The sequence below is a fragment of the Rana temporaria genome, chromosome 2 (assembly GCF_905171775.1).
Source record: "Rana temporaria chromosome 2, aRanTem1.1, whole genome shotgun sequence".
NCBI classification, from domain to species: Eukaryota; Metazoa; Chordata; class Amphibia; order Anura; family Ranidae; genus Rana; species Rana temporaria.
The window spans coordinates 536,542,369-536,555,197 of NC_053490.1; the positions used below are offsets into that span (position 1 = coordinate 536,542,369).

The following is a 12,829-nucleotide window of genomic DNA, read 5'->3' on the forward strand; positions in this document are numbered from 1 at the left end:
TGTAGGGTGTTAGTTCTCCTCTTCCATTATTTAGGAAAAGGAGAACACTTTAACCCCTTTAAATCGAACCCCCAACATCTCACCCATAGGTGTGCGCAGCCTATTGCATTAGGGTGTGCACCTCAAAGCTCAAACACATGCTACCGATCACTGACTGTGTTCATTCAGAATGGGAAGGGGCCGTTAAATGACATACCTGTATTTATTGTCCCCTTCTCCCACATATTGTATGCCCGCAGCAGAGGAAGGGACAGGGGAGCCAGGGCAGTAGGGAGAATCTTTGCTGCACAGTGTGATTAGGGTGTGCCTGGGGGCACACCTGGCACTCCCTGTGCGCACACCTATGATCTCACCTAAAACCATTGAAGCTCACCCAACCATTACCCCATAGATTATTGCCCCAACCATGGGCATCCGCAGGTAGGGGCAAGTGCCCCCCCAGAATCAGGGATCAGCAATTACCCCCATAAATTATTGCCCCAACCACGGGCGTCTGCAGGTAGGGGCAAGTGCCCCCCTCTGGAATCAGCAATTACCCCATAAATTATTGCCCCAACCACGGGCGTCTGCAGGTAGGGGCAAGTGCCCACCCCTGGAATCAGGGATTAGCAATTACCCCATAAATTATTGCCCCAACCATAGGCGTCCGCAGGTAGGGGAAAGGGGGGGGGGGGGGGCATAGGTATCCGGTGGGACTGGCTGCCAATCATGTGATCACTGTGACAGTCAATCAGAGTAGTTGTGTGATCGGCCAATCTCTCCAATCCCCCTACTTCGAGAGCCAGATCCACCAGATACCTAGAAGTAGGGGGTTGGGAGAGAGGGGGCAATTACATAACCACTGCGATTGGCTGTCACTGTGATCACATGATCAGGAGCCAGTTCCACCAGATACCTAGAAGTAGGAGGTTGGGGGAGAGCAGCCAATTACATTACCACTGTGATTGGCTCTCACTGATCAGGAGCCAGTTCCACCAGATACCTAGATCATGTGATCACTGACTGCCAATCACAGAATATGCGATCGTCGATCTCTCCAACACCCTATGTATAGGTATCCAGTGGGACCGGCTCCCGACCATGTGATCACTGTGACAGCAAATCCCAGTGTTTATGCGATTGGCCGATCTCTCCCAACCCCCTACTTATATGTATCCGGTGGGACTGGCTCCCGACCATGTGATCACTGTGACAGCCAATCACAGTGGGGTAGATTCAGTAAGATATGCGCATTTTTTACGTAGGCGCAGGGCACCGTTTTTGCCCTGCGCCACCCCCAAAAAATTTTGGGGTGGCTATCCTCGATTCACGGAGCAGTAGCTCCGCAAATTGCGAGGGCACTCCGGCAAAATGCCCAGCGTAAGCGCGCGCAATTTAAATGATCCCGTAGGGGGCAGGAATCATTTAAATTAGGCGCGTTCCCGCGCCGATCGTAGAGCGCATGCTCCGTCGGGGAAACGACGTAAACTGCGTACGCAGGGCTCGCGTAACGTTGTGAATCGGCGTTAGTATGCAATTTGCATACTATACGCTGACCACAACGGGAACGCCACCTAGCGGCCAACGTAAGAATGCAGCCTAAGATATGAGGGCATAAGAGCCTTATGCCGCGCAGATCTTAGGCTGTAGTCGGCGTAAAGAGATTTCTGAATTAGGAGAACTCGTTACGCCGGGGCAAGTAAGCAATTGCGCTGCGCAACTATGGTTACGCAGGCGCAATTGCTCTTTGAATCTGGGCCAGTGATAATGTGGTCAGCTAATCTCTCCTAACCCCTGCCCCCCCCCCCTCACTTCTTGCGCTGAGCCTGCATTGAGCAATGCAACGGGTGTGAACGAGACCCTAACACTAATCCAACCTGTAACGCTAAAATCCAACACCTAACCTCCTAAAAACAAAGCAACCCCTGAGACTTAAACTCTCAAATCTAACACTACGGAGTTCTACTTCTACTTTATTGGATGTGAAAAAATGCAGCTTGGGAAAGGACATGAGCAGATAATTGTGATCGCCGCTTGCCTGCGACTGGTGCCATACAGTACAAGCGGTATCTCGTTGGACTAGCACAATAACCGCCCTCCACTCATACACAACGGCAGCCATCTTGTTCTTGTATTGGATGAAGCTGCTCAGGGTTGCATTACCGCTGACCATGAAAGACCATAAAAATAAATTAAAATCCCGCCAGCAGCTGCTTCTTCTTAAGGAGCCATTTACACGCTGTATCCAGTCCACTGGCAGCCATTTTTTCTTGCAAGGACCGCCTCCTTTACTTCTCAAGCTGGGGGGTGCGTGACTGCTGATGTACAGAACAAAAATCTTAAAAATGTCAAATACTAAAAACCAAAAAGGCGAATTAAAAAACCTATACGTCGGCGAAGGCTGGCGGAAGAAATTCGATAGTCGGTATCGGGAGGCGTGACGTCACCCTGCCGCGGTCCGACGGGCTTGCGACTCACTCATACATGTCCTCGAACATTTTCTGCCCCATCGCGATGTACGCTTCTTTCTCCTGAGGGGTCATCTGCGCCACCAGTTCGGGCCGCTGACTCACCTCGCTGTAAAGGTAGCTCCGCCCCCCGACGGTGACCTTGGGAACCGCCTGCACTTCTTCGAACTCGTCTTCGTCGTCCTCGTCCTGCTGGAAGCGGAGGGAAGCCACGGGGTGGCGGGGAGCCGGGCTGTCTTGGTCGGACTCGCTGGTGTCGCTGTCGGAGTCGCTGCCGGCGCCCACGCTGGCTGCCGGAGCTGCGGATGCTCCGAGGGCGGCCGCCGCCGCCTTCTTTTCGTGTTTCAGCAGCGCCTGCATGACCTCTTCGTTGTCGTCGGCCCCTGGACGGCCCTCCCCGTGGTCGAGGAAACCTTCTGGGTCCAGGCCTGGGAGGGGGGAAAGGAGTTTAGGAAAATATATTTTATCGTAAAACGTAATACATATACAGTGAAACCTCGGAGTAGACGAGCGTTTCGCAATACGAGATTGTCCTGACCTCAGTTTGTGAGTGTTGTCTCGCAAAACGAGCAGGATTCAAGCCTCTGTTGTGTGCAGTACCACATTTGGCCAGAAGTGTGGGGGCGCCGGAGCCGAGCGGAAATACTCGGAAACACTCCGGTCCTGAGGCTTTCCGAGTTCAGCCGACCTGGCCCCGAGTATTTCCGAGGCCCCCTGGCCCCCCCCCCCCCTGTGGCCACATGTATTGCATGCCATAGAAGTCAATGCGGAACAAATTATTTTTTGTTTCCATTGACTTCTATGGGATAACTCGCTTTGATATACGAGTGCTTTGGATTACGAGCGGTCTTACAATCGCACTTTTTTTTGCAAAAAATACACATTTTTGAAAAACACACACACACACACACACACACACACTAAAAGTTAGCCCAATTATTTTATTTTTTTTGGTGGATAAAGAGATTTTTAATACAGCTTACCTGTAAAATCTTTTTCTTGGAGTACATCACAGGACACAGAGCGGCATTCATTACTATGTGGGTTATATGGAGTACCTTCAGGTGTAGACACTGGCAATCTCAAACAGGAAATGCCCCTCCCTATATAACCCCCTCCCATAGGAGGAGTACCTCAGTTTTGTAGCAAGCAGTATGCCTCCCAAAATGGTCCTCAAAAGAGGGGTGGGAGCTCTGTGTCCCGTGATGTACTCCAAGAAAAGGATTTTACAGGTAAGCTGTATTAAAAATCTTTTTCTTTATCGTACATCACGGGACACAGAGCGGCATTCATTACTATATGGGATGTCCCAAAGCAATGCTTACAATGAGGGGAGGGAGAACATCTCCAAGACAAAAGGATTTAATTTAGAGATATACTCAAATCATAATAAATCCAACTTAGTTGAGAAATATAATCTTAAATTTTAAATTTAACTCAAAAAAGAGAAGCCCCCGGAATCCGAGGGTCTCAAACTGCAGCCTGCAGCACTGCCTGCCCAAAGGCTGTATCAGAATTCCTTCTTACGTCCAACTGGTAGAATTTTGTAAACGTGTGGACAGAAGACCAGGTTGCCGCCTTGCAAACTTGAGCCATAGAGATCTGGTGGTGTGCTGCCCAGGAGGCGCCCATGGCCCTAGTAGAATGAGCCTTTAAGGATACTGGAGGAGGCAACCCTTTCAAGCCGTAGGCCTGAGTGATTAACTGCTTAATCCACCTAGAGATGGTGGACTTTGCAGCTGCCTGCCCCTTCTTGGGCCCATCCGGTAAAATGAACAACACATCTGTTTTCCGGATCTTCTTTGTAGCTTTAAGATAGGCCTTCATGGCCCTGACAATATCCAAGGTATGCAGCAACCCTTCCTTTCTGGAAGTAGGTTTAGGGAAGAAGGATGGTAATACCAAATCCTGGTTCAAATGAAAACTGGATATAACCTTCGGTAGGAAGGAAGGATGAGGGCGGAGAACGACCCTGTCCTTATGAAAAACAAGATATGGTTCCTTACAGGATAAGGCTGCCAGCTCCGAAACTCTTCTTGCGGAAACTATGGCGACCAAAAATACTAACTTCCTTGTCAGTAAAACCAAAGGAATTTCAGCCAACGGCTCAAACGGTTGTTTCTGTAAACTTGACAGAACAAGATTTAAATCCCACGGACAAAGCGGGGATTTAACTGGAGGTTTAATACGTAAGACCCCTTGAAGGAAGGTCTTAACCAGCGAGTGGGTGGCCAGCGGCCGCTGAAACCACACTGACAAAGCTGAAATCTGTCCTTTGATTGTGCTTAATGCCAGTCCTCTATCCACTCCTAGCTGGAGAAAACTTAAAACTCTATCAATGGTGAATTTGCGAGAAAGCCATCGCTTGGACTCACACCAGCCTACATAGGCCTTCCAGACCCTGTGATAAATCACCCTAGAGACCGGTTTCCTGGCTCTGATTAGGGTAGAGATTACTTTCTGAGACAGACCTCTACCCCTGAGAATCAGGGATTCAGCTTCCAGGCCGTCAAATTTAGATGCCGTAAGGCAGGGTGGAGGATCGGACCTTGCGATAGCAGGTCTGGCCGTAGAGGAAGAGTCCAAGGGTCTCCCACTACCATCTTTAAGATTAGTGAGTACCATGCCCTTCTGGGCCATGCTGGAGCTACCAGGATGACTGGTATGTGCTCCACCCTGATCCTGCGCAGCAGGCGGGGTAGTAACTGAAGCGGGGGAAACGCATAAAGAAGTTTGAACTGATGCCAAGGGCAAACCAGCGCATCGGTTCCGCAGGCCATCGGATCCCTTGAGCGGGACATGAACCTGTCTAGCTTCTTGTTGAGTCTCGATGCCATGATATCCACGTCCGGCACTCCCCATCTTTGGCAGAGTGCTTGAAAGATTTGTGGATGCAGAGACCATTCCCCCGGCCATAGAGTCTGGCGGCTTAAGAAGTCCGCCTGAAAGTTGTCCACTCCGGGAATGAATATTGCCGATATGCAGGGCACATGAGCCTCTGCCCATAGGAGAATCAAGCTTACCTCTCTCTGAGCGGCTTGACTCCTGGTTCCCCCTTGGTGATTTATGTATGCCACGGCCGTGGCATTGTCTGATTGAATTCTCACCGGGAACCCCTGCAATTTTGACGTCCAAGCCCTGAGGGCTAGTCGAGCAGCTCTGAGCTCCAAGATGTTGATGGGCAACTGCTCCTCTAGCTTTGCCCAAGTACCTTGGCGAGTGCAACCATCCAAAATTGCTCCCCAGCCTGTCAGGCTGGCGTCTGTGGTCACTATCTTCCAAGCCACTGGGCTGAAAGATCTCCCCTTCAGTAGGTTCTGAGGATCTAACCACCAACACAGACTTTGTCGGACTCTTGATGAGAGCGGCAACGGGATATCCAAGGCCTGTGGCCTTCTGCTCCATGCTGACAGGATGGCTGCCTGCAGGATGCGAGTGTGACTCTGGGCGTATGGTACCGCCTCGAATGTGGCCACCATCTTGCCTAGTAACCTCATACATAGGCGAATAGTCGGTTCCTTTTTGCTTAGAACCAGTAGGATTAATTCCTTGATGGCTTTGACCTTCCTCAGAGGTAGAAACACTCTTTGTTGTTCTGTGTCTAATCTCATGCCGAGATATTACAACTGCCTTGTGGGCAGGAAAGCTGACTTTTCTCGATTTAGGACCCAGCCGAACTTCTCGAGGTATTGGCCCGTGAGGGCCACTGCTCGCTCCAAGCCGGGAGACGAGTGATCTATGACTAGGAGGTCGTCCAGGTATGCTAGGATCGTGACCCCTTGGATCCTTAGTTTGGCTAGGATTGGAGCTAGGACCTTCGTGAACACCCGGGGGGCCGTAGCCAACCCGAAGGGAAGCGCCACGAATTGGAAGTGACGCGAAGCCACCATGAAGCGTAGATATTTTTGATGTGGCTGATAAATTGGAACATGAAGGTAGGCATCCTTTATGTCTATGGACGCCATGAAGTCGTCCTTTTGGAGTGTGGCAGCTGCTGACCGCACGGATTCCATCCGAAATGAGCGGATCTTTAGGTATGCATTTACCATCTTTAGGTCCAAAATTGGCCTGACATCTCCATTGGACTTTGGGATGATGAATAGGTTGGAGTAGAAACCTAGTCCCTGTTCCAGGACTGGTACCTCTACTATTACTTCCTGGGAAAGTAGATGATTTAATGCCGACATTAATGCGGCTCCCTTCTCCGGATCGTTTGGAATTCTCGACTCCTGGAAATGAGGAGGAGGAAACTTTAGGAAATCTAATTTGTAGCCCGTGGCCACGGAAGACCGTACCCACTCGTCGGGAATGCTGGCTTCCCAAACCTCTGAAAAGAGTCGCAGCCTTCCCCCCACCTTCGTGGGTGGGGGCGCCCCTTCATAAGGGCTTGGGGGCTGGTTTTGCTGGTTTGCGAAACCACTGCTTTCTGCCTCTAGCAGCCTGTCCTTGAGACTTGCTGTTGAAGCCGAAGTTTGCTTTCGCAGGAGGCCGTCGATACTGTTTGGCATTAGAGGGCCCCTGCCCAGGGGAGTACTGTCGTTTAAACGCAGGCCCCTGAAACTTCTTCTTAGTTGGCAAGAGAGTACTTTTGCCGTTTGAAATGGTCTGAATGTATTTATCTAGGTCTTCTCCGAAGAGTCGTTCTCCATAGAAGGGAAACCCTACCAGGAGCTTCTTGCATGGGGGCTCGGCCCCCAGCTCTTTAACCATAAGAGTCTTCTCATATGGATAAGGGATAACGATAAACGTGACGCTTGCTGGATAGAATCCTTAATTGCGTCTACTGTAAAACATATGGCCTTAGGGACATCCGGAAATTCTTCTGCCTGCTGGGCAGGAATAAGTTTAAGCATCTGCTTAACCTGATCCGATAATGCTTGAGCAACCCCAATCGCAGCCACCGCTGGCTGTACTACTGCCCCTGCAGTAGTGAAGGAGTTCTTAAGTAGTGCTTCCAAGCGTTTATCAACTGGATCCTTGAATACCTGTATGTTTTCTACAGGGCATGTTAACGACTTGTTAACACATGAGATGGCTGCGTCCACTGCAGGAGTAGCCCATTTCTTGGAAAATTTATCTTCCATAGGATATAGGGCAGAGAATCTTTTAGGTGGTAAGAAGATTTTATCTGGCTTGTTCCAATCTTGGAACAAAACTCCCTCTAATAGAGGGTGGATCGGAAACACTGCATTGCTTTGAGGCGCCCTCAGTGAGCCCAAAGCTGAAACCGTCGATACCTGGAGATCTGGTACTGGCAAGTTGAATGCATTATGGACCAAGTCCGTTAAGGCTTGAATCCACCAGCCCTCCCCTTGGGAGACTGCTCCAGACTCCTCTGTATCCGGATCTTCGATCCCTGAACCTACTTGGTCCTTGTCCAAGAGATCGTCCAATTCCCCTGAGGAAAGGACCTCCTCTTCTGAGGGTCCACGCTCGGGCGACGGAGATCTAATCCGTTTACTGCCCCGCATAGCTGTGGCTATCATTTTTCCCATTCTTTTCTCCATCTCTCTTAAAGAGGTGAGTAATACCTCGTCCGTGACCATCTTAGGGTTGGACTGACCCGCGCCAGCTCCAGCCCCAGATCCCGATGGCCCCAAGGCTCCTTTTTTTTTTTTTTTTTTTTTGTTTCAAATCCAGGAAAGAAAAATCATTCTGTCCCCCTGAGTAGTATTGCAAGAAAAACTATGAGATAGAAAGAAAAAGCCTATTTCTAGGCTTGAAAACAGTCTTCTGAAGACTGCAATATTCTTTTTGGCCACTGTGTGTCCTCGGCGCCCCGTGCTGCCGCTCTGGTCTTTCCTCCCCAGTTCCAATGTATCGAATGCTGTTTGGAACGAAAAGGAAGGGCCGCCCCTTCCTTAAACCACTGACCCGCCCTTCCCCCCTCAGCTAAACGGCGCGAATTGCGCCTATAACACGTGAACGCGCGCCCGCCGATAGGGGGGGGGGGGGTTGGGGGGAAGGGAGCCTCTCTGGTCCAGCTGGAACCACGAGGAGGTCAGCGTTTTGCCTGCTTTGCAGGCTCTGAGGAGGAAGACTGATGGAGCATCGCCTGGAGGCTTGCAGGTAAGCATAGCTCTCTGACACACACATACACTTTATATTACACAGGCCCTACTCAAATGCTTTTCCAACACTACAAGGGAGGTCACTTCTTATGGGGAAAAAATACACATAGAGCCATCCTATCATTAAGATATGTGACTAGTTTGCCAGATGCAGCGCATAACCTTAGGCATGTCCCCTGTGACCCCCCAGAAAAAACCTGCTAAGAACCAAGTTCCGCAAGTTTTCCCCTTACTTACCTGCTCCATGCCACAGGACTTTGCCAAGCAAGAGGCCCAATCTTCCCCCATCTCCGTGGGGATGTCTAGACCTTCAGGCCCTGGGTTCCTATGAAGGATCCACTGTCCTGGGCCCATATAGCACTCTGGCAACAGAAACATTAGGCACCCAAAGGTTTCTAAGTTCTGGGCCCAGGGTCCAGCTCTCTAAAAAGAAAAGCATTATGGGCTATACCCCAAGGGTTTGGGGCCCGGTTACTGACCACTTTAGCGCTGAGGCCTTTGGACAGAACCGGTTAGCTCACCTAATCCCAAGGATGCGGAGGCAAGCTAAACCATGACCAACACCTAAGACACTGGCGTAAAAAACTGAGGTACTCCTCCTATGGGAGGGGGTTATATAGGGAGGGGCATTTCCTGTTTGAGATTGCCAGTGTCCATCACCTGAAGGTACTCCATATAACCCATATAGTAATGAATGCCGCTCTGTGTCCCGTGATGTAACGATAAAGAAAATGCGGGCATCGACCAATTTATTTTTTTTGTGCAGCAGTCTCACAAGCGCACTTTTTTTGGGGGAAAAAAAATTACAAATTTTTGAATAAAAAAAAAAAAAAAATAAGACAACAGTAAAATTGGCTATATATATTTTAAATTTTTATTTATTTATATATTGTGAAAGATAATGTTACGCAGAGTAAATCGATACCCAAAACGTCACGCTTCAAAATTGCGCGAAAACTGCAACAAAAACTTTTACCCTTAAAAATCTTCATAGGCGACGTTTACATTTTTCTACAGGTTACCAGTTTTGAGTTACAGAGGAGGTCTAGGGCTAGAATTATTGCTCTCGCTCCAACGATCTCTGCGATACCTCACATGTGTGGTTTGAACACCGTTTCATATGCGAGCGCTACTCACGTATGCGTTCGATTCTACGCGCAAGCTCGGCGGGACGGGGCACTTTACATTTTTTTTTACAGTCTTTTTAAAAAAATAAAATAAAATATTTGCCTCACTTTTATTCCTATTACAAGGAATTTAATCCCTTATAGAAGAGGAAGCATGACAGGTCCTCTTTTATATGAGATCTGGGGTCAAAAAGACCTCACATCTTTATATATATATATATACACACACACACACATACACACACACACACATAGATAGATATTACACACACACACACACACACATACATACATATATACACATATATTATATTATATATATATATATATATATATGTGTATATATATATATATATATATATATATATATATATATATATATATATATATATATATATATATATATATATATATATATATATATATATATATATATATATATATATATATATATATATATAGTAAAGCTCTGTGTAAACTGTTGGCGCTACATAAATCCCATATAAATAATATTATTATTATTATTAAACTAAAGTGCAATAAAAAAAAAAAATATATAAAAAAAAAAAAAATTCCTTTAAGAGCATTGGGCGGAAGTGACGTCGCTTCCGCCCTCCAATCCTATGGAGCCGAGTGTGGGCCATCTTCCCCTCACTCGGCATCCAGGCCTGTCAGGGGGGAGAGGACGCGATCATCCATGCCGGCTCCAGTAAGCGGCGGAGACGACCGGAGAGCGGCGGGACCCCCTTCTCCCCGCCACTGATAAAAGTGATCTCGCGGCGAATCCGCTGCAGAGACCACTTTTATCGTAAAGATAAAAAACGCACAGCGTTCGCAAAAAATACCTAGCTAGCTACCATAACCCCGCTATCCATCGCTTCAGCCGGTGGACCGGTTTCCGATAATGGTGGTCTCTGCGGCGGATTCGCTGTGAGATAACCGTTATCGGTGGCGGGAGAGGAGGGCCCCCCTCCCGCCGCTGTCCCGTGCCCTCCGCCGCTTACCGGAGCCGGCGGTAGCGATCGGGTGCTTCTGGTGGCTGGGTATGGAGAAGAGTGAAGGGAAGATGGCCCCCACCCGTCTCCATACGTCAAAACGTCACTTCCGCCCATAGCTCTTAAAAGGGACATTTTTTTTTTAAATGCCAATTTATTTTTTTATTGCATTTTAGTGTAAATATGAGATGTGACGTCTTTTTGACCCCCAGATCTCATATATAAAAGAGGACCTGTCATGCTTTTTTCTATTACAAGGGATGTTTACATTCCTTATAATAGGAATAAAAGTCACATAAATTATTATTATTTTTTTAAAACACTGTTAAAAAAACTAAAATAAAAAGTAAAATAAATAAGAAAAAAAAATAAAAACATTTTTTTTTTAAAGCACCCAGTCCCAACGAGCTTGTGCGCAGTAGCGAACGCATACGTGAGTAGCGCCCGCATATGAAAACGGCGTTCAAAGCACACATGTGAGGTGTCACCGCGATCGTTAGAGCGAGAGCAATAATTCTAGCTCTAGACCTCCTCTGTAACTCAACACATGCAACCTGTAGAATTTTTTTTTAAACGTCGCCTATGGAGATTTTTAAGGGTAAAAGTTTGTCGCCATTTCACGTGTGGGCGCAATTTTGAAGCCTGACATGTTGGGTATCAATTTACTCGGCGTAACATTATCTTTCACGATATAAAAAAATAATTGGGCCAGCGGTTTTTTTTTTTGGTTTTTTTTTTTAAAATAGTGTCTTTTTTCCCAAAAAGTGCGCTTGTAAGACCACTGCGCAAATACGGTGTGACAAAAAGTATTGCAACGACCGTCATTTTATTCTCTAGGGTGTTAGAAAAAAATATATATAATGTTTAGGGGTTCTATGAAATTTTCTAGCAAAAAAAATGTTTTTAACTTGTAAACAACAAATCTCAGAAAGAGGCTCAGGGCTGTAGTGATTAAAGACCCAATAAACAAACCCGCTCCCGTTTCTTACCATCTTTGATGTTGGCGGTTTCGGCGTAGGCTCCGCCCTGTACAGTGCTCTCCCTCAGCCAGATGGGCCTCTCTTTGGCCGGTTTGTTCTCGCCGGCCAACTTCTGCGGGTTCTCCTGCTCCTCCATGCTGATGACCACATCCTGCGTATACATATCCCCGTACGAAGTGCCCTTGGACCAGGTCTCCCTCTGGGGTCCGGCGGCCGCGGCTGCTGCAGCCGCTGCGCGCTCTTTGCTGGAAGAAACGCAGAGAAGGGAAAAACAATCTCGTCATTTTGCACACCTGCCATTATGAGAAGTCTGTACACCCGCTGTGCCCATTATGAGGAGTTCCCTCCATCCCTGTGCTGAGTTCCCGGGTCTGTACACCCGCTGTGCCCATTATGAGGGGTTCCCACCATCCCTGTGCTGAGTTCCCGGGTCTGTACACCCGCTGTGCCCATTATGAGGGGTTCCCACCATCCCTGTGCTGAGTTCCCGGGTCTGTACACCCGCTGTGCCCATTATGAGGAGTTCCCACCATCCATGTGCTGAGTTCCCGGGTCTGTACACCTGCTGTGCCCATTATGAGGGGTTCCTGCCATCCCTGTGCTGAGTTCCCGGGTCTGCACACCCGCTGTGCCCATTATGAGGGGTTCCTGCCATCCCTGTGCTGAGTTCCCGGGTCTGTACACCTGCTGTGCCCATTATGAGGGGTTCCTGCCATCCCTGTGCTGAGTTCCCGGGTCTGTACACCTGCTGTGCCCATTATGAGTGGTTCCCACCATCCCTGTGCTGAGTTCCCGGGTCTGTACACCCGCTGTGCCCATTATGAGGGGTTCCCACCATCCCTGTGCTGAGTTCCCGGGTCTGCACACCCGCTGTGCCCATTATGAGGGGTTCCCCCCATCCCTGTGCTGAGTTCCCGGGTCTGTACACCCACTGTGCCCCATTATGAGGGGTTACCACCATCCCTGTGCTGAGTTCCCGGGTCTGTACACCCGCTGTGCCCATTATGAGGGGTTCCCACCATCCCTGTGCTGAGTTCCCGGGTCTGTACACCCGCTGTGCCCATTATGAGGAGTTCCCACCATCCCTGTGCTGAGTTCCCGGGTCTGTACACCCGCTGTGCCCATTATGAGGAGTTCCCACCATCCCTGTGCTGAGTTCCCGGGTCTGCACACCCGCTGTGCCCATTATGAGGAGTTCTCACCATCCCT

At 48.8% G+C, this 12,829-nt stretch overlaps 1 protein-coding gene across 1 annotated transcript in view; it reads right to left on the minus strand.

The window, feature by feature from the left end:
* Nucleotides 1-1,667: 1,667 nt before the first annotated feature.
* The window catches only part of GTF2E1 (general transcription factor IIE subunit 1), a 36,043-nt gene continuing 24,881 nt past the window's right edge, over nt 1,668-12,829 (minus strand). The window contains exons 4-5 of the mRNA XM_040339198.1: nt 11,630-11,865; nt 1,668-2,875 (exon numbers count right to left, since the gene is read on the minus strand). Coding sequence (XP_040195132.1) covers nt 2,454-2,875; nt 11,630-11,865 — 658 coding nt within the window. The 3' untranslated portion in view covers nt 1,668-2,453. The remainder of the gene's footprint in view (nt 2,876-11,629; nt 11,866-12,829) is intronic.